Below are 21629 nucleotides of genomic sequence, written 5' to 3'. Positions count from 1 at the left end.
TTTGTATACTTTCTGGTTTTTACACATTAATTATTGTTATTTTTAACGTTACAGTCTTAATGCTAAGCTAAGCCAACCAACTGTGGCAGTAGCGATAATATTAGCATGCAGATGTGACAGTGGTGCCAATCCTGTCATCTACATTTTTTATATTTTTGCAAAGTATCTAAAACTTTTATTTATATTGTGAAGTTTTCAGTGTTTTGGGAGAGAGTTTAAACTTGACAGGCAGAAAATGAACTAGTTAGATTGAAACAGTTAACCTTTAGCTGGGCTGAAGTTTAAACTTTTCAACCCTGCAGTAGCTCTGAAACCATAAATTAGTCCCAGTATTCAGGAATATTCCAGGCATGCATGGTCATCTCTATCCTGGTTTTGCACAGTAACTCAAAGTTTTACAAGGCATTACCATGTTCACCCCATTACTCATTCTTTATCCGTTTCAGAACCGTATCCATGTATTTGAAGTCAAACAAACGTTTGCAGGCTGTACTCACCAGTTGCCTGTCAAGTTCTGTAATGACCAACTCATTCAGGTAGTGAATATACACCATAGGTAAACACAGCAAAGAAGATCTTCTCTACTGCAATTTATTGTTTCGTAACCAACAATTACTTTTGAAGCATTTTTAAGGAGTCCATTATAGATTCGCTGTTTCTGTATGATTAGATGGGCTGGGTATGAATATTTCAGTGCCTAAGCGCAGGTTTGGTTTGTTTTGTTCTCCTCTGGTACAATGGAGCATGGGAACTCAGAGCTCAGGTTGCATGTCAGCTCAGCTCTATTTACCTCCCCGGCTTTCTGTTTCTCCCAGGATCAAATGGGCTTTAACACAATAACCGCAGAAAGGTAAAATAGACAGAAACTCACAGTTGGACTTCTGTTGTATCTGAATCCTTTGAAGCTGAATCTCTGCTGCACTCCTCTCCCGTCAGTTCGTTGTCCTCCAAACCCGGCTCTTCGCTAACGTACACCTTCTCAGCAAAAACCTTGTGCTTTGAAGGCAGATTCACAGTCTTGCGTGTGATGCGAACCTCTCTCGACTTGCGCCTCTCCGGGAGGGAACTTTCCTGTGAGTCTGTACCGGCGTCAGGCTCCTCTGGCGGCGGCGAGCTTGTTTGGAACTCCCCTCTCGAGGAGATGGCAGGTTCTGGCAGGCTGCCACTGGGCGGCAACGTCTCTGAGGGGCCGTCTGCAGTGTCCTGAGAGATGGAATCGTCCTCAGGTATTACCATGACAGGTATGGCAAAGACAGGGGGCGAGTCTGCTCTGAAGCCCTCCTCCCTTTCTGTCATTGCATCATTCTCTTTCTCCCCCTCCCTCACCACTGTCTCCTCCTCGCCCATGTGTGTTTCAACCCAGATGGCTTTGTGGAGTCCGACAGGAGAATCCCTTCTGGCTATTTCCCCGCTCTCACATGAATGGTCCCATGCTATAGGTTTAGTTTCAAGAAATATCTGACCTCTCCTCCTGTCTCTGGACTTTTCCTTCCCTTTGTCTACAGATTCTCCTTCTTCCGTTGAGGTGGAAGACTGAGAGCCTAAACGTATTCCTGTTAGCGCAGTGCTGTGCCCCCTCCCTCCAACTTTCACAGAGCTTTTCTTTGATGCTAAGCTTATAGAAGTTAAATTAGGTGACTTTGGACCCTCAGCTGTTTTGGGAAGTGGGGTTTTCCGTGTGGTCGATCTAACTGTACTGTCCTTGGTGGAAGCCTTTGCATTTGTCTGGATGCGTTCTTCTAAATTAACCTGCAGCTTCTTGTTTACTTCCTCCACCACTGACTCTGCAAAGCCTATTTCTGTGCCTGAATCAGCACTTGGATGGGTGGTAGAAGCAAGTTTCCGAGTGGCGGGAGTCACATTCCCAGAATTCCTTTCACCGCTGGCTGTGCTGATCCTGCACACATTTATCTCCCTCACACTGCTGCGGCCGCTGCTGTTACTGTCAGCGAATGGGAGATCTGCGTCATCTGTCAACAGAGAGACTGTGCTCGAGGCGCTGGGACTGGAGCATTGGCTGCGGGCATTGCCCTGCTCTGCTCCCGTCTTGGCCTCGCCATAAAGGGGCAGCTCGCTAGCTTTTCGAGAAGGGGTTGGTGTCTTTTGCCCATCCTCCTCATCCTCAGACTGCGTTGAACGCGAAGACAAGGGGGATGCTGGGGAGCGTGCATCGTTGGAGGCATCTGAATGGTGCCTGCTACTGCTCTTCTTTCTCTTGTTGAAGAAGCTGCTGAGGCGATCTAACACTCCTCGCTTCTCCTCCGAATTCTGAAAGACAGACAGACAAGAAGCAGACAGAAAGACAAATGTTGAGGTGGGGAGAGAGCAGCGAGCACATCATGTTTTCTCTGGCTTCAATATAAAAGGAGAAATGAAAATGAAAACTCCAAATATACTCTTGAGCTGATAGAAAACCAAAAAGCTTATGAGACAAACAGACCTAATTTAATTCACCACACATTTCCCTGAAACTGCACTTATATATATATAAAATATGGACTACAATATTTTTTAGAAATCTCCAGGCCAGAGGCGATTTACACAAACTGGAATCCAAAGTGAATTCACATATATTTGTGCCATCATATTCAATTATACACTGCCATTAACTTAAAAATAAAAGCTTGAGAACAAGAACACGATAAAGATGAACTTGTTAGAAAAAGATACAAAAGTATCTATGTGTTCATGCTCAGACTGACAAATTGCGCAGTTAGCAGACCTATGGTCACATTTACTCAAGGCTCTAGGGGAGGCATGGAACAAGGCATGTCCTAAAAAATTGTTATGTTTCATCAACCTATATTGCGAGTAGCTTTCTGGTGATGTGATGATGGGTTATTTAAGCCGCTAATGTCTGTGTTATGGTTTTAAAAGTACATTTGGTGTGTATGCTGTATAGTTTCTGTTTGATCTGTCTGTTTGTTCTTTGTTTTTGTTTTTCTTTGTCTTTTTTTCTCCCCCCCCCCCCCCGCAGTTGTTATTGGGTAACTAAGGGTTGTACAAAAAACCTTTTCCCTGGATTATAATGTCCTGTCAACAGAATTGAGACAATGAAGGGGCAGAGGGCAATGGATGAAGGCAGATGTGAAGATGTGTATGATCGGTTAAAGGCTTTGAACACGTGCGTGGATGAAAGTAAAGCTGAAGGGGGTTAGAAAATTGAAAAGTGTGGAGGTCTAAAGTATATCAGAGAGCGGCTCTGGCTGCAAGTTGTTGTCCAAACCCAACTGAGCCAGTGAGAAAATGAGCAGAGCCTGTGACCACAACCCAACAGATACTCTGTTCTGTGCGCCTGATCTTTTCCCACATTACAGCCATGTGCAGTGCAAAAAATAAAAAGAAGTAGCTAGCCAAGCCAATGTGACCTAACCTGACTCAAATTTGAATATCCTCGGGTCAGGTATCAACACTCTAATATATATGACAAAAAATGTTTTCGGAATTGTGCCTAAACTATGTAACAGATGGACTAGGTAAGAAATGAAAGTGACAGTGGGAATCGCCAAAAGCACGTAAAAAAATATATATATATACTTAGTATTTTTGTTCCTCTTTGAGCTTGTTTATTTTGCCAAAATACTCAGTTGTCAGGGTACTGTTTTTTCAAGTTGACAGTAAAAAAGTTTTCTTTAAGATTTTATTTTCTTATCTTTACGAAGAGAGCCTGGTGAAATCGAGAATCCCCGTGTCAATAACAACATGCACTAATGACCAACTAGATATAAAACCTGTTATTGTTTAGCTCAAGGGTCACTCACCAACGCTACTAAGTGCACAAACACAATAAGAACAAATTAAGTTGAACAAGTAGGGTTCAGTGTTAAGCGGCAGCTGTCGTCAAATATAAACCACGTCTTATTGTTTCCACGAAACATATGAAACAGGATTTACTTCACAGCAAAGAAGCCCTGACACAAAGGAAGAAAATATTGTGCCACCATAACACACCTTGGAAAACCTGGCACAGTAGAGCAACAGTAACCTGAGCACATGTTAAGGCAAGAAGCATGAATCACACTTTGAAAAAAACTGTTAGAAACCACATTTAAACAAACATCAGTTACATACCATTGGGACTTCCTGGAGTCTAAGTTGAAGAATTCCTGAGGAGCAAGTGTCTGATTAATGGTTAAAATGTAAAAATCGCAGCCCAAAGAAGTTAATGAAGACATATAATGATCCTCGGAATGATCCTTACACTAGGAAGTCACAAATGTGCTTGTAAAGTTAAATATAAAAGCCAGTGTCCTAATTCTTCATGTGAATTACATAAAAAAAGACTCAAATGATCAGTCGTCCCTCCTGAGCAGATGAGCAGCACTCGCTTGTGAGTTTCTCCAGAGAGTCCCAGCTCTGAACAAAGTGACTGACCTGAGGGCATGGTCATTTGCATCAAAGCAACAGTGTGGAGAGAAGCGAATATTGTGAAACGAGGATCACATGGCAAACAAGCCCAAAGAAATCCTCTCACTCCAGTGAAACTGAAGGGGTGTGGAGAGGAGTGCTGGAGACAACCCCACCCTTCAACATGCAGCGGCTGGAAAAATCAATAGGACGTCTGTTATCTACTGTGGCTTTTAGAAGAATTCAACTTGTTTCATTCAGATTGGAGCAGTACAGCGACACGGGTCAAAGGTTTTGTGCTGTAATAGTAAGTAAATACATTTGAAGGCAAATCAACCGATGTATGGGTTAAACCTGAGCATTCCCCAGGTGCTTTCTGGGCTGAAATGTGTCAGTAAAAAAAAACAGTCCCCACACTCTCCAGCGTTGTTAAACATTCACATAATTTCACTGAGCAAACAGCAGGTACAGGCGGTCTGTGGCCGGGTTTTCCAGTTCATGTCTAAACAGAGTGAAATACACAAAAACCAAACCAAACCAAGTCCTCGCTTGGATCTAGTATCATATAGTCGAAGCTGTGACACTGTACCTGGCTGTCTTGACTCATTCACAAATCCACCGAGCTGAAGGGAAGAGGACGTTGAAAAAAATGTAATATCCTGTGTCTTGAATAGCTACTTGTCGGCCCTCAATGCCAAGCGACCACAGTAGAACAAGCTCTCCACCGAGTCGATTTACTCATAGCAATGACAAATGTCAGGTAGGTGGAGATACCGCACTGAACCTGTGAGCACGTTGGCTCACTTCCTTATCTGTCAGCAAAAGCTCTGCTCTGCATTCTCTGATATAAAAACACACAGCAACACCGATGTTGTGATATTACTGTAAAGCGCTGCAGGGCACTGGGGTCTGAAAGGCTGCGCGACACAATGTACATGAAATGAGTTTACAGTTACTTTTTTCAGCTATGAATCTTATATAATGAGCTAATACCACCTGTCAATATCAGAAATTATCACAATAAATTCCACATAATTTTTTCTTTTAAGTTTAAAGACAGATTTTTTTACTCTTGACTGAAGTTCGTGAGTTTAAACTCTTTTTTATGGTAAATGCCCTGTATTTATGCAGCGCCTTTCTAACCCTGATGACCACTCAAAGTGCTTCACAGAACAGTTTTACATTCATCCATTCACACACTCATTCATACAGTGCATCGATGTGCTTTCTCTATGAGAAGGGGATATTTGCGGTTTGGTATCTTGCCCAAGGACACTTCGGCCCTACTGTAAACGTAATGAAAGTCAAATAAATATCAAGGTGAGCAGGTTTGACAGCTTATAAAAAGTGTAAAATGATTATCTGAGCTGGATCTTTGTAGGTAGGTACTTAAAATATAAACCTATCAACTGAACGCTGCCACACATTCTTTTACCTGTGACCTAATCGCTCTTAGCATTTGTTGAGTCCTCATATCCTATAAAAGGTGGATGAAGCTCTTACACTCCCGGTCAGCAGACTACATTAGATGCAACCATCCTGCCATCCGGGAACAGAATTTGTCATTTTTCTTCAAATATCCAAGATTTCCTGGAGCTATTAAATTTAGTAATTCATGGAATTTATATTTGGACTATAATCCAGTGTGTTTTCTTCCAGTTGTTAATCAAACTACAAAAGTACAAAGTAAAAATCATATATAATCTAATTGAGGTAAAGATATTTTAAAGTATTCTCTGTCATTTCAAATGTTGTGATGCTACCAGAAAAGTTACTATAGCAACTAGAGCTATTGGATAAATGCAGCTGCGTTTTGCCCCTGGAAACAAATACAAGTACAAAATTCAAGTACTAATCTGTAACATCTTCAGTTTTCATTTCAACTATGAGAACATATATGTGTAAAACCAACCTTGGAAAGTTTGGAGGGTGAAATCTGGCTGTTTGGATGAGTCATGTCGAAGCTGATCATGGAGGTGGAATCCAACTGAGGGTCCCAGTCCGGCTCAGTGCGGAAACTGCACTCTGTGGCAATGCTCATCTGGTCGAAGCTCCTGGTAGAGGGAGGCAGGAAACACAGAGGGGGAGACGTGGGGAGAGGGACAGGGAGGATGTTAGGTCATCGGTTATTGTTCCGCTTCTCAATGTATAAAGCTAATGTTTTTGTTATGTATTCATCAAACAGCCTGACATTAAAACTTTTGGGGATTTCCATGTCTTTGATTATTTACAGTTTCTGGTTAAAAATATAAGATAAGACAATAAAGTCAAATGATACGAGCACATGGTAGTTGCAGCATAAGTTCTTGTGTTGGTTTATAATAAAGAAGAAAAAGGATAATGAGCCATCTCCAGTGCAAACATAAAATTAAAACCTCAGACCCAACCCTGACTCAGCTTTTGAAGAGACAAGTTAGAGCTCCTCAGTGCTGACACCTCTGATTGTTCAACATAATTGTGGCGTGGAGTTGGAAAAACACACACAGGCAGACAATATGACACCTGAGAGAGAACGCCGAGCCATGCACGCCGCCCAATTAGAGGGCAGCCGAGGATTCTAGAACACGTGTGTGGCATGAGGAGGTAGAGGAGTGGCCTTTTTCTTCTCCTGCTGCCAAAGTTAGTGCGTCGCTTCAAAGCATTGACAGACGCAGCAAACCCAGTCTGGACCCAACAATCACCTCCTGCGCAGCGAGCAGTGTTGTACAATAACACAGGGCATTCTGAACTGTCTGAACATGCACGGCTAAGAGGTGGTGTCACGTCATGTGACTCAGTGTGAGGTGCTGTTGTCAACACAGTGCACAAAACAGAGCCTCCAGCTGTGAGTTCTGTGATGTTTTCCTCAAGATGTCAGCATTTCACTCTGCAGCTGTGGTAGAAAACAACTTCAACCTACTCCAGGATGTGAACACATAGGTGAATTATGAATGTATATTCTTTGCATGCGCGTCTGTAATCTTACATAACCTGTTCCAGAATGTCCCCAGACCAGGACACAGGCCTGTGCAGTACTGTGTTTACCCACAAGGGGTCAGAGTTGGATTCATTTTCCAGTTGACATGACTTAGTGTTTTAGTGGGATTTGTCTGTGGTAGAAAGTGAAACCACTTCAGTTAATGGCTGTTGCACGACTGAGAAACACATTGTGACCAACATGGAGATAAACAGCCAGCCGTCTCCTTGCACACAATGACTGGGTGGTACAGATACACTAGTCTCAGTAATCAATGTACAGTAGAAAACTGGATAAGATCCATTATCTGATTCCAAACTGTGCACATTCAGATCACTGCAGCTTCAAGACGCTCAGAGAGCTCATCCATGATGTTTACATTCTTTTCACGCAGCATGACCTGTAGGATGAGTCCACCACACCTCACCTGATATGAACCTCATGCACCTTTTACATAATGCTTGATAAACAGGCCAATCATCAGACTGCGCAGTCTGCTGTACGTATGAAAAACAAATCTACATGTGATCCAACACAGACAAAGCAACGGTTTTCTTTGGCCATTTGTCCTATTAAACAATTTTTCATTGATTTCATTTGTTTATATATTTGATCGGGACAGTGCTCATTAATCAACAGACAGAATATTGTAAATGAGCCAGAGTTACCGGTGTAGGCTTATTTTTATCTGTTGTCCCGATAGCCAGTTTTTAAAAGGCAACCTGACATAAAACAAAATGGCATATCTTCTATGATATATCTCGCATTATTCATCCCATCCAAACTAAGTGAACGACAAAACCATGATTAAAATACAATACAACAATATAACGCAGCACTCATACAACACAAAGCTACAAATATGCATGTAAACTAAATCACATAAGATAAAAGTTTGGTTTGTTTCAAGCCATGTCTTCAGTTTTTGTTTAAAACAGCTTTGATGATTACTATTGTTTCTTAAATTAACAGGTTAACTATTCTAATAATTGGTGTCTTTTTGCCCAAACTTGTTACATCTGTACTGCACAACAAAGTCCCCTCTGGTGATTGGCCTTGTTACGCTACCACTGCTGTCCTGATGAAGCAAGACAAAAACCTAAAAGGTGATTTAACAGTGACACCAGCATTTCATTTAACAGATAGGGGAATTGTTAGGACAGAATACGGGCATTTTCTGCATGGAGACTCATGTCACTTTGCAATATCTAATGCAAAAGCATAACAGAGGGAAAAGACAAAAGTGGCCTATATGTGGAGGTGGTGGGCCGGCAGAGGGGGCTGAATTCCAGGGAGCAGTGGCTGTTGGTGTTTGACATCACTCTCCAGTGGAGGAGGACATGAGCCAGGAGGATAGAGGATAGAACTCCTTAGGGCCGGGCGATATGACTTCAAATCAATATCACGATCCCCCACGCATGAGGCGCGTCACTCAGCGCTGGTCAAAAGGTGACTCTGCTCCACTGCTCTTTTCTAATCACTCACACTTAGAACTGATCTTTATAATAACCTGCTGAATTCATAATAATGTTCCTGGATAAACGAGGCTTCTGCAACAATAATGTTAAATCACTGCATTCCTTCATAATCTGCTGGAAGAACTTCTCTCCTGTCTGCTTGAGTGTGTGTGTCGCCTCGTCTATCGCTATTCACACATTTTTTTGGTTATTAATGGATGGTGTCGGATCATGAATCCGGATCGTTCCGCTCACTGTTACCCTGATGTCGTGGCTGTGCACATCACATTACCTCTCGTCTTGTCTTCTTCCACTGTGTTTAAATACGTGTCTCATAAACTGTTGAGCGAATCAAACACACACAAAGTTGACGTTCCTGTACGTGTCCCAATAACTTCTGGGTAGTGTTGGTGTTTATTGTTAATGTGTAAAGTGAGCACAGGTCAGCGGGGGAATGACGAAGGAGGACATGCAGCCAAGTGATACTGCACAGAACGTAGCGGAAACCCGACAGTTCGTTTATGTGCGCATTGGGTACAGTATTAACTGAATTAACCGTCACGAGCAACATTAAGTCGGTTAGAGGTCATAATCAGACAAGTGAGGGATCTCTCTCCCAGGACAGACAGAAGTGCAACAGATGTTGAGTGTCTAACATAAATGGTGAGGTGTATCCACGTTTGAAGTATTTGTACATAAGAAAGTGTCAGAGATAAAAGGAGCGGCAATGACAATAATAATTTGTTCTAACAATGGTGGTGCATGTCAGTATGCATATTGTATATCTAAGCAATTTATTTAAATTTGCTATATAAATATACTTAACTTGACTAAGGAGAAACAGGGAGGATAAAAACTCGGGGGCACAGACAAGTCATTTCCATAGATTAGCCCTCAAGAAGCAAGCAAGGACATGTTGTCTTCAATCAATCAAACATGGGAGTATAGGAATAAAAATTACATGTGAGTCTGATCATGCTCCAACATGTATGTGGAGAGAGTGAACCTGCCGATGCTTTTCTTTCACTCTGGGTTTGTCGGTGATCGCGCTGCACTTTGCCTTGTAATGATTTCAATTTGAAGCAAACCTTGACGTAAATGTCAATACAAAAGAAAAGAAATGAACACAAACACTCCACAATCTGAGTCAGGGCTGGTCGTTTTAGGGATGGGCAGTTTTGAGTTGAATGAGAGGGGAAAGGTGACCAAAGCCTTCTGCAACCTTTGACCCCAACACAGCCCTTAGGCTGAATTTCAAAAGAGGTTGAATGTCTGGAAGCCGTTGGGGTTACAGCTTAGATGACATCTACTAAGAAAGTTAATTGTAGGAGAAAAATGCAGCCTATGCATCCCTGTGAAAAAAGACCACAGGAGACTAAACCCTGACCTTGTTAAATAAAAGTTGCAGAATCACATTGAGTTGAAATCCGTCTCCCTCACACTTGCTCAACGTCATAATGCAGGAACAAACCAGCTCTGACTTGTCTGAAGCCTCTGTTTGTTGCACAAAGACAAAAGCTCTACTGTTGAGAGCACACCATTTATGAGAATTTAGCAAGGAATATTTGCTGTTAGGTCTTTGAGGCACGATGGCAAAGTGTCGGACGGCCGATTTGCTCACTGTGGCTGGCCTGTTATCTAACCCTTAGATTAGTAAACAGACAATTTTAGCCCCGGAATGATAGATAAGGGTTGTTTCAGTGTAGCAATGTTGCAAGTCTACATTGTCAAAACTTTCCCCCTCAGTAATGCATCTCAGTGCTGCAAATCTAAGGCACTGTGAAATAGTGTAAAGCAGCTGAAGTTAGCGATTTAAATCTTGACCATTATACGGGCAATATGGCCAAATAATATCACATTATTATTATCACCATGGAGGTTATGTTTTAACATTGTCTGTAAATTATAGCAGGATTAAGCAGAAACTACTGGATGGATTAACATGAAACTTTTTGGACAGATGCTGCATACGTCAGGAAAGAACCCATTAAAGTTTGGTGCGGATTCAAATAAATGGATGGATTCAGGAATTTTGTTGCACTTTCTCTGCAGCTTTTCCCACAGAATTGATTAAATCTATGGCGGTTGTGGGGTTAACTGTCACTCCTGCTCTCACACGTGACAGATTCCAAATGACAGGTACTGAAAGGTGAAAAACAAGTTCTCGTGTGAGACAGAACTGTATTGCATTCCACTAGCGGTTATGTTCACAACTTCAAACTATGAGGTCTGCGTGGATGATAAAAACTTTATAGGTGATAGCACGAGCCAACAGTGCACACAGATATAAAATGCAGCAACTGTACAAAACACAAAGTTAGAGATCATCTAATGTTTATTGTGAGAAGTGAAAAAACCTTATGAAACTGTGGCAGGGAATTAGAATATGGATGGCCACCAGTCTAGATAAATAATGGGAAAGACTACTTTGACATGGCCAGATAGAGCATTAGCCTTAGCTGAGGTATGTCCTCTCAAAGCGCACTTATAGTCAGTACCGAGACTGACTATAAAGTCACCAGTTAAAATCCGACAAGTGACATTTCTCATATGCAATCCCTTCTCTCAATTGCTCCCTATTTTCCATAACTGTCAACGGATCCCTTACATATGACCCCACACATAGATGACATCATCTAGTATGCAGCAAACCAAGCTATTACAAGCTACAACCTGCAAAATTCCTGAATCAAAGGAAAAACTGTCTCAAAAGAAATCCCACAGAGAAAGAAAACCTTGAAATCAACATTGTGCAGAAATGGCTAAACTGAAATAAAACCACTAGAAAGACCGCCAGTTAAAAGTACAAACATACCAACATCTGCAATGAATGTTAGCATTTTCCCATTGAAATGATTCAAGGAAAAAAAATAGAAGATATATACAGTCAAAATATCTTTAAAGTCAAGTTTGTCAGATTGTAGCAACAATTATTTGTTATGAACCATATAACTATATTTCATTGAAGTATAATAATAGGATACAAATGAAAACATTTTTGCAAATGACCCTTAGGGTTTCTTGAATCTTCAGTGGAAATTTCTACCCAATCCAGAGAAAAATAAGCCATTGATGAGAAATACAAAGAATCACCAGAAATAATTAAATTTGGCTACATGAGGCATACAATTTTGATTGCCCCTTGTGGCTGGCTGCAGTATAGGTAATAAGCCCCATCTCCTCCATGTTAGCAGATAGGACATAAAATCAAACTAAAAACTCAAAGTACAAGTCAAATATGTTTATTCAAATAGGATTTCTTTTATTTTAGGTAGTTAGCACACAAATGTATGTCTAAGTTTGGTTTTGACTTATTATCTGGTGCTATAAAAGCAGGATGAAATAGCTGAAACTGACTCACAATTGGTCGGTATTGGTCGGACCTCGATACTGTGGATCCACAGCACAACAAGATGGCAGTCTCCGTATTCTGGAAATTTGGCTTCATTTTTGTACAATGGAAGGAAGTAGACATTTTGTCCATCTATACAGTCTCAGTTTGTAACTATAGAGAACACACTGTAAATAGCATGGTAACCTCACTTGCCTTTTTCATCTATGTGTTATGCACATATATCTATTTATCTATCTATCTATTTACTATTCGGTAGGATGACATACATGCATGCTGAAACATCCACCAAACCTAATCTACTGATGGCTCTCATGCAAACCAGAGTGGTGCCACAAAGAGGGTTATCAACACACACTCATATTTCACCTCAGCAACAACAAGGCAAATTAAACAAACAGATTTCAGTTAGCTCTGCAAACCTGCAGCTCTGCGTAGATCTACTGGATAAACTCAAACAAGGGATGGAAAGATGTCAAACACTGACTCACCCTCGGTCGGGTATATGAGGGGTATAATGAGTCACTGGAGGCTGTTGATGGAAGATATCTTGTTCCTATATTTGCCTGAAGTAAGTTCTAGGGCCATATTGCCCAACAAGAAACTTGGAGCCAGCCACTGAGCTGAGAAAAACATGTCACACTCTTTGTTTCTTTACAATTTCATGTTCAGACAACACGGCAGCTGAAACAAGCCTGACATGCAACAAATAATGCACCTACAAAACAAAATACTACGATGAGCTGAAGTGATAATGACAAGATATAAATAGGATCTGAATTGGCTTCGCACTGTGCTTCCAAAACAGCAGTGCACAATAAGAGTTACTGGGAGTGCCTGAGCAACTCTAGCAGGGCCCAGTGTTTGCCAGATGCTGGGCGGGTCCGTAACAACCAGTAGGCTGCAGTCCCCACATTTCCACATGGACCAATAACCAGAGCGGTGAAAGCCAAGCCAACAAAGGTTTGGAAATATTTTCAGTGAAGACATGATGCATCGTTTGAAAAACTTGCACGGTGACTTGCAGAACAGAGCCAAGGGCATATGTTCTCCCACCTGCAGAAAGCACAGTGTAGTGGTAATAAAATGCACACAGTATATCACTGTCACAGACAGTCCCATTCAGGATCAGAGCCAGCTGTGATGTTACCACAACTACATGCAGATGGCAGAGTTACAAAGGCAGCTCACAATGCTGACATGTTGACTTTGGAAGGGGAAACAGGAACCGATATATAGTTGCATAAAGTACAAATTCTGGTAGATACTCTATGTTATTAGTAATAAGTATAATATAGTTTAGACTTAGTAATTGTCATAACATATATTTGTTACAGTCAAATTCTAACTAGGATTTTCAAAACAATAATTTTACACGCTGACAGCAAGCTTCTCTGTTTTATTTATGCTCACAAAATATTACTTGTTTCTACGGTACATGTAAGACAATACTTTCTCACTGATGAATTAAACTGCCAGGTTTATTCTTGCCTTAGGCCTCTTTTTTCTGTTTCAAAAATAAAAATGCAAAGTGGCGAGAAGAAAAGAAGTTGAAGGAACAGATTTTCAAACTGTGGCAGTAAAAACTGAGTGTCTTCACAAAGCTGGCACCTGTGCTCATCGTGTTGCAGTATTGGTGTCGAATATTACTTAAAAATAAGAACTAAAAACCTGAGTCAGTCAACAGAGCTTGCCTAATTCCAACTGAACTGAAATGACTCATTTTCCAGTCCTGGAGGTGTGTTTCTGTCACAGTTATGCACAACTACATGGATGTGTGCTTAGGTGTACAGTATGTCTTACTGTATATTAGTTTCTGTTTGAAATATACCAATGACTTAAGCCTTGCTGCTCCTTCTTGCTGATTTTGTTTGTGGGTCTTCTGATAAAACAAAGGGTAAACCATGAGATACAGTACGTATGCTGGAGTTAACGTTACAATTTTAAATGTTTCCGTCATGCAAACACTAACATGAGAATCTATGAAAACAAAACACGAAAAAAATCATTATCCGGCTTCTGCAACTTTCCTCATAACTGCAGTTACGATGACAGATCCTATACTTCCCTCTATGGCAAACAACCATCGACACTGAGAATAAACTGAATGACTTAGTCAAATTATGAGTTAAACAAAACAAGAGGCTTGCACACAGTCAGCAGAGCACTGGTCCCACTGTGAGTGCACACAACTCAATAACACCAGGTGCGCACACACACACACACGCATACACACACGAGGATTAACAGTCATAACTGTGGATTCGAGTGCCAAGATTTCACGACTCAGCTCGTAAAGAAACACATGGCCACTTCATCCCTAACTACAAACTTGGAATTTCTTTAGTCAATCTACTGAGGAAGGGGACAAATCACCCTGAATAATCGAGTCGCTGTACTAGTATCAGGCCCCATACGACACCAAGGCTTAAATGAAGGCTGATCCAACTTACTGTCCCATTTGCAACTGATTTATCAAAGAGCAGTATGTGCACAGATATATCTACATTAACCTCTATAACAGATTCTGCATGTGCATATGAATCTGTAGGTGAAGGACAGGATTTTGGGTCTGCAAGCCTTCTGGTTCCCGTCTGAACAATCATGTTTGAGCAGCCTTTGGTTACCAGCAGATAAACAGTCCGTGTGAAGAGCAAAAGAGGCGGAACACATTGACCGAAATGCATTGGCTATCAACATTTTAATCTATATTCATTTATATGCAGATAGCTGTTAATAGAGATTAGCTAAGATGTCATCTGGAGCTAAAACACAGACAAAAAAATTACTGTTTGTGGTTTGTGATGAAAGAAAATAGTCAGACCGTAAACAACAATAGCAATAGCTTTCAGAAGCTATTTCTTGTTTGTAACAAATCCAAAGATGTAAAAGTTATCACTTTGATACAAGATATAAGATATAATATAATATATATATATATATATATATATATATATATATATATATATATATATATATATATATATATATATATATATATATATATATATATATATATATATATTATATTATATATATATATATATATAATATATCTATCAGAGAACATGATGATTCTCAGGAACGTTCTATTTACTCAATAAAGAAAACATTCATACACTTTTTTTCTCATTTCTGAGCCTCCACCTGCTGACGTCAGGATCTCATCACATCACCACCTCACAAGTCTCCTTCGATTTTGACTACTTTTATTTTCACTCTTTCACACAGGAGCAGAACAATGTTGTTTGGCAAAAATGAGCTTTTAATTTGTTTAATTGTGGATGTGAACTGAAACAATCCATAGAGGTGTGGTGATGAGGCTCATTTATTACTCTACCTGTCACCATCACCTGGCACAACAATAAGCTGTCACTGATCGAGACATTACTCCTCTAACACAGAACACACTTTCAAATTACTGCGAGTGAGAAAATTGGTTTCCAATTTGTGCAGCTAGAAAAAAAACAAAAAGAAGAAGTTGTGATTCACCAAACCAAACCACAACTGGATCACTGATTTCCAAAATTTTCCTAAATGACTTTACACCACAGACTATAACCAGAAGGAGAGGGCTGTAATTTGTAGAGCTGTATTCAGCCGTGGCTTTTACATGTTCATGCAAAGAGCAATTGCACTGGCAAAACTACAAGGAAGACGAGGAAGAGAGCTTTATACAGAGAAAAGGGAAATTGCCCCACTCATAATTATCTTTTGATGTATGGAAACGTCGGAGTCTCCACGTCTTTAACTATGGATCCCTCCTTGTGTGTTTGCTAAGAATGAAGCAAATTGGCTTCTCTAAAGACAAGTATTTAGCCTCAGTGAGTATGACTGACACTCAAAACTGTGAGCATTTTAGCCCTCTGAAACATGTTCACCTTTTACACTGCGCTGTAGGTGCTTTCCACGTATGCAATGCATCGTTCACTGTTACAAGTAGTTTTTTTTTCAGAGAAGTGTTCGAGTCTGGACCAGCCAGCTGATAGAATGACACAAAAAGTCTGTCTGAATGTCTCGATCACATTTTTGGATCAATCCATCAAGATGGTGAGATATTTAACTGTATAAGTGGTGCTTATAGTGGTGCTAATGTTGCCAGTTTAGAGACACTACAATTATTTTGTGTTCATCCTCTGGGGACCATGAATATCTAATGCAGTTTTACAGTACGTCAATCAATCCAATTGTAGTCAAGAAAACATTTCACTCCAAACCCAAAATGGCAACCTTACGTTGCGAGAGGGAAAGTTAGAGTCATCACTCTCACTGAGATTCCTCCTCTGAAGACCAGGAACATCTGTGTATAATTCGTGCAAACATTACCTATTTGACCTATAAGACATGTCACTCTGTACCGAAAGTGTTGACCAACCAACTGATGTTTTTCCTGCAGCATTGCGACACCACTAGTATTACGAAAAATACTATGAGCAAGACTTCAGGAAAACGTTAGGAATTAGGCTAATGACAGGGGCTGTGTGTGTTTGGCATTTCTCTCCATCACCTCCTCACTTAGCTGAGGACACACCTTTCAACTATAATCACATAGAAGGAAGAGCACTGCACGTGAGGCCAAGGGCTCTTTTTTAACTGCACCTGTCAGTAACAATGCTGGGTGGCAGCAGGAAGACAAACATTGCTCTGGAACCTGTGCTTAATTAATCCGGAAAACAAAGACTCTAATCATTTGGCAAGACATTCGGTAGTTGTATAAGTGGTTATGTATCACAACAGATCACGTTTTACACAACATCCGAAGACTGAACAGCACTTCATGAACATCGCAGGGGCATGACAATAATTATAATTTTTGTTTTTGCTTTAGACTTAATGTAGAGAGAGAAAAATACTTCTCAACCTGCAAATCTTTTGTCAAGCTTCACTTGTCAACTTCACAAATCCTTCTAAATGGTTAAAACTTGAAAAACCAAATTTCACTCGAGCATCGCCCTGGAGCGATGTCTCTCACAGCTCCAGAAAGTCTGTTTAACTCTACTTCAACGCCCACTTTCTCCAAATCACTCAGCAATTTCTGTTCTGGTCAGACAGCCAGCACTCGTAGTAACAATACTTAATACTTATAGATATAGTCACTCTTGAGCTGCTTTCAGACATGCACCAAACTCCAGACATACTCCTGACATTTTCCTACCAACTTTGAGCGATAAGGGCCAACGCCAGTGTCAATGTGCAGAAAAGAAAAAACACATTTCCAGAATTTATGCATCATGTTCTGCCTCCTGCATGCACAGGCGCCACCCCTCGCCTGAAGGTTCTAGACATTGTATTGCTGTTGTGTACAGGTCTGACCCGTACAATCTCCTGCTGTGTTCTTCACATGGGAAAGGCAAACTCTGGAAATAGTCTCGAACCATTTTCTGGAGTTTATGTCTACAAAAACAGCTTCATAAATCTCCCTTTTAAGGATCATGTGACAAAACCTGTTTAAGGCCCCTAAAGGTTGGACAACGGCAGTGAATCAGTCAGCACTAGATACTTATCTCAGCCCTGCACGGAGAGGCTTTTAACAAATAGAAGAGGTAGAATGATGAAGAGCAGCCGAGCCAAAGGGAAGGAGAGAACCAGCAAATAACTAAACAATCATATAAATGTAAGACCTAGTGTGTGACTGTACTGGCTTTGATCACTACACCAAAACACTGTCTTGCCAAAAACGTGACATGCAAACTGTTTTTTTTCATCATTGATTTTATCATATTATTTGTAACTTCCTCATAATAACCAGTTCTTAACAATTCACTTAGAAAACAGGAGTAGCCCTAATGAGCTCCCCCCCCCCCCCCCTTCACATTCTCTGTCACGAACCGAGTTTCTCACTGATACGCAAAACAGGATCATTCTGTTTTGAGGAACTTCATCTTCTCTGATGTGCTGCTGCCCGTCAATGACAGACTGACTGCACTGCTACTGGTTTGAGCGACAGGTGTCAGTGGAAAATGCATTAGGGTTGTAAGGTGTAGTTCACTTCTCAGTCTTAAAGTATTGTCAGCAGTGGGGCACAATAAATTTCAAGTATCGTTTTAGAGAGCTTTGTAATATTGATACCAGGTCACCATGTTATCTTTATGACACACAGCTAAGTGTAATGGGCTCTAATAAAACGTCATTGACACTCTCTTCTTCAGTAAAAAATTACATCAGGTGGATAGTCTAACATACATGTTTGACCTTTACAAAGATTCTTAGTCAGTAACATTTGAAGTACAATAATGGTGCAAGTACTATGGCTCAAATCAGTCACAATATGGATAATTACAGATAAATAAATGGTCAAAGAAATACATAATCTGCTGCTTATTGATACAATACTTATACACTAATAAGTAACTAATAAAATATTTACCATGCTTTTATTATTGTTTCAACAGATTGCTCAGACAACTAAGTGTTACCACTTCTGAACTTGACCTCCCTCCAATGTACATAGTCCAATGTCCTATGGATGAGATAAAATATAACTTTTATGTGTCAATAAACAGACAACCTACTTCGCTAATTTCTCCAGTACTAGGAGCCAAACAAGAACATCACAATCATTTGTTAGTAGTTTAAATAGATGTGTTTGGCCATTAATGTCACTTAAAGTTCCATCTGACCATATTTGATTTAACTCATTTACAGATGATTGCAGATAATTCCCCAAAAAGTCTCTTTTCTTGCACCTATAATTGTCAAAGTTCAAATATATATTCATAGGGACTGTTTACCATCTATTCATCTTTGATTATATAAATGACATTAATATCAAGATATAACCCTGTATTTGTATGATGTAATCATCTGAGAGTGGCTCTGATGCAAGTGTCTCCTCCTACGGACACCAGCTTCATATATGTTTGCAAATGAATGAGCAGCCGTGTGTTTAAAGCACTTAGCCACAGCTCACGTCAGCCAGTCAACACCTTCTCATTCCACGCCATGCATACAAACACTTTCACTTTCATAGACGGGCTGAGCCGCCACAGCCGGCCGCACCTGTCTGTGCATTCGGGCTGTTGTCCTGTGCTGTCTGTCACTTCTGCCTTGAATGTTACTGTGATAAGAAGATTTGATCGGAAGCATTTAGTGAATTTTATCTCCACCGTCATCACGTCACAAAACCGTCACTTTCCCCGCAGCAGTATCATGTAAGATAAGTTATGGCCAAAGAGAAATTTCCGTCTGCCCCCCTGCTGAATGCATATGGTGCAAACAATGCATTGCTCTCCAGGAATTCACGAGTCAAGATGAAATTCCCTCCAAACTCAGGATATGAGAAACCTGTGGATATAAATACTAGTGTGCAATCACTACTTACAGGAAGTGGGGTAAGGGGAATAATTAGAAATAAATCCCACCTACAGAAACCTCTCAGGTAGAAACAGGTCTTATAGTAAAATATTATAGCCCCTGAAGGTTTGTGTATTTATGAAGAGTGTCCTTAAAGAAGACGCAGCAAAAGATGTCAACTTGCAAAAAAGAGATTCAACAGCTTTTTGTGATAAGGGCCGACGTCTGTGTCATGCTGTAAACAACAACATGGGATTTCCTCAGCTCATCTGTCAGCCCTGGGACATTGTCCAGAGTGTAACCCACCTGTCACCCACTATCAGCTGGGATTGCAGACCCCTCCACTACCGACCGTGGGACCCCTTCAAAGGATAAGTTATATCTAATAAATGGATGTGCAATCAAGTAATTGATGAATAAAGGCCTGCGTCTAATGATTGCATTAAAGGTGTTTCACTTGTAAATTCCTGCATTGCTATGCGACCACACACTGCAAAAATGTTGACTTGTTCATTTTGGTTTTCAGTGTCCACACCCTCACCTTAGGGATTGTCTAGAAATTGTAAGAGCGGGACTCCCCTGCCTCCGTTGGTGGGTGTGACGGCTCTATCTTGTCTGCTAGATTAGATTGTTTTGGATTAGCTTCCTCGTGCTCTACTCTCAAATACTTTAGTCCACACGTTTCAGTGAAATGGATACCTTACGGACCTTTTTGTGCTGCTGCTGCTGCTGTCACATCCCAAAGAAAAGCCCCAAACCCCTGTCATTTGAAACCTCACATCTTACAGAACAAGCATACCTGGAAGCGAAGTGATCTCATTCTCTTCCAAAACACTGATATCACCACCATCTGCCTCTGTACATCAGGTTTTAGAATAGGTGACACATGCCTGAAAGGTCTGTGTGTACACAGTACTGTCAAAACAAACAGTGGTATGAAGAGTTACAGTTACGCAAAGTGTGGCTACGATTAAAGTGACTAAACTGGAAACCAATATGTGTTTGTGTTTAGGCAGTTGAGCTTATGTTACTGGAATATTGATGAAGTCTATTTTATCAGTTATTATAGAACTAGAATGGCACTCAGAGCACAATACCTCAGCCAAGGCCCAATAGTCCCCTTATGAAATCACATTTAAATTCAATAGATCCGGAGTCTTATTTGGATCTGCACCAAACAGCACACACTCACAAATATCAGTCCCCTTTTCTTCAAGGTCCTTGAATTTGATCTTTGAGAAATTAACGAAAATTTTGAGAAATGTCCGATGTTAATGGGTTCTTTCCTGACCGTTACCACATCTTTCCACCAAATCTCAGAGTAAACCGTGCAGGAGTTTTTGGAAAATGTTGCTGACAAACAAACAAACTAACAAACAAATAGACAGGGGTGAAAACAAAACGTCTTTGGAGGTAAATAAAGGTTAGATTTACTCCCTTAACTATTAGAAGAGTAAGAACTGAAATCTGCCAAAGCTAACACACGCCTCACGTTGGTGCAAATTATGTAAACACACAGAGCAACCACACTGAAATTGGCTGGATACAGAGCTACTCTCCCAACTGATATTACTTTCAGAGTTGTTTCACAATAAACCACATTAGGTTTCGTCTTAGCAGGAAGTGTTTTACTAATTTTTTGGGTAATAAGGGAGTGGTAACTTTAAATTGTGATACGTTTACAGACATGTCTAGCCCCGATTTTTTGCGGACATTTTTCTGAGTTTGCCTTTCACATTATGAAGAACGCAGCAGGATATTGCGCAGGTCAGATGCATTCACAATAACATGTAAATGTCCGCAGCATTCAGGTGAGGGGTGGAGGCAGGACATGAAGGAAAAAGATCTTCTGCGGAAATCACATATTTTTGTTTACAGCACAAAGACAATCTTGAATCTAGTTGTCTTTCTGATTTGACATCTTTATCGGCGTCTTCTACATGTGTGACATATCTGTTTCATCCTGAGATATGTGTTTTCTCATTGTTTTTTTATCATTTTGCGTCTGTTGCTTGTAAAAAACGTCAACACACCCACTTGCTCGCGGTGAATTGTCTGAACAGTTCAGGGAAATGTCTGAAACACCTGACTCAAACCTTTGCGTTCTTACACACATGTGCAGCTTATATGTTTCATGATAAGACACAATTTCTGAAATGGTAAAACTGCTTATAGACAGGAATGTCTGTTTTTAGCTTATCCAGGGAATTATATACCTGAAAAA

The 21629-nt window shown here is 40.5% G+C and overlaps 1 protein-coding gene across 1 annotated transcript in view; it reads right to left on the bottom strand.

The window, feature by feature from the left end:
• The window catches only part of crybg1a (crystallin beta-gamma domain containing 1a), a 45679-nt gene that overhangs the window by 20937 nt on the left and 3113 nt on the right, over positions 1 to 21629 (bottom strand). The window contains exons 2-3 of the mRNA XM_034575753.1: positions 6260 to 6401; positions 872 to 2268 (exon numbers count right to left, since the gene is read on the bottom strand). Coding sequence (XP_034431644.1) covers positions 872 to 2268; positions 6260 to 6401 — 1539 coding nt within the window. The remainder of the gene's footprint in view (positions 1 to 871; positions 2269 to 6259; positions 6402 to 21629) is intronic.

This window comes from Hippoglossus hippoglossus, chromosome 22, assembly GCF_009819705.1.
Source record: "Hippoglossus hippoglossus isolate fHipHip1 chromosome 22, fHipHip1.pri, whole genome shotgun sequence".
NCBI classification, from domain to species: Eukaryota; Metazoa; Chordata; class Actinopteri; order Pleuronectiformes; family Pleuronectidae; genus Hippoglossus; species Hippoglossus hippoglossus.
Note: the sequence above shows the minus strand (reverse complement) of the source record. Positions and strands in the feature narration are given on the sequence as shown.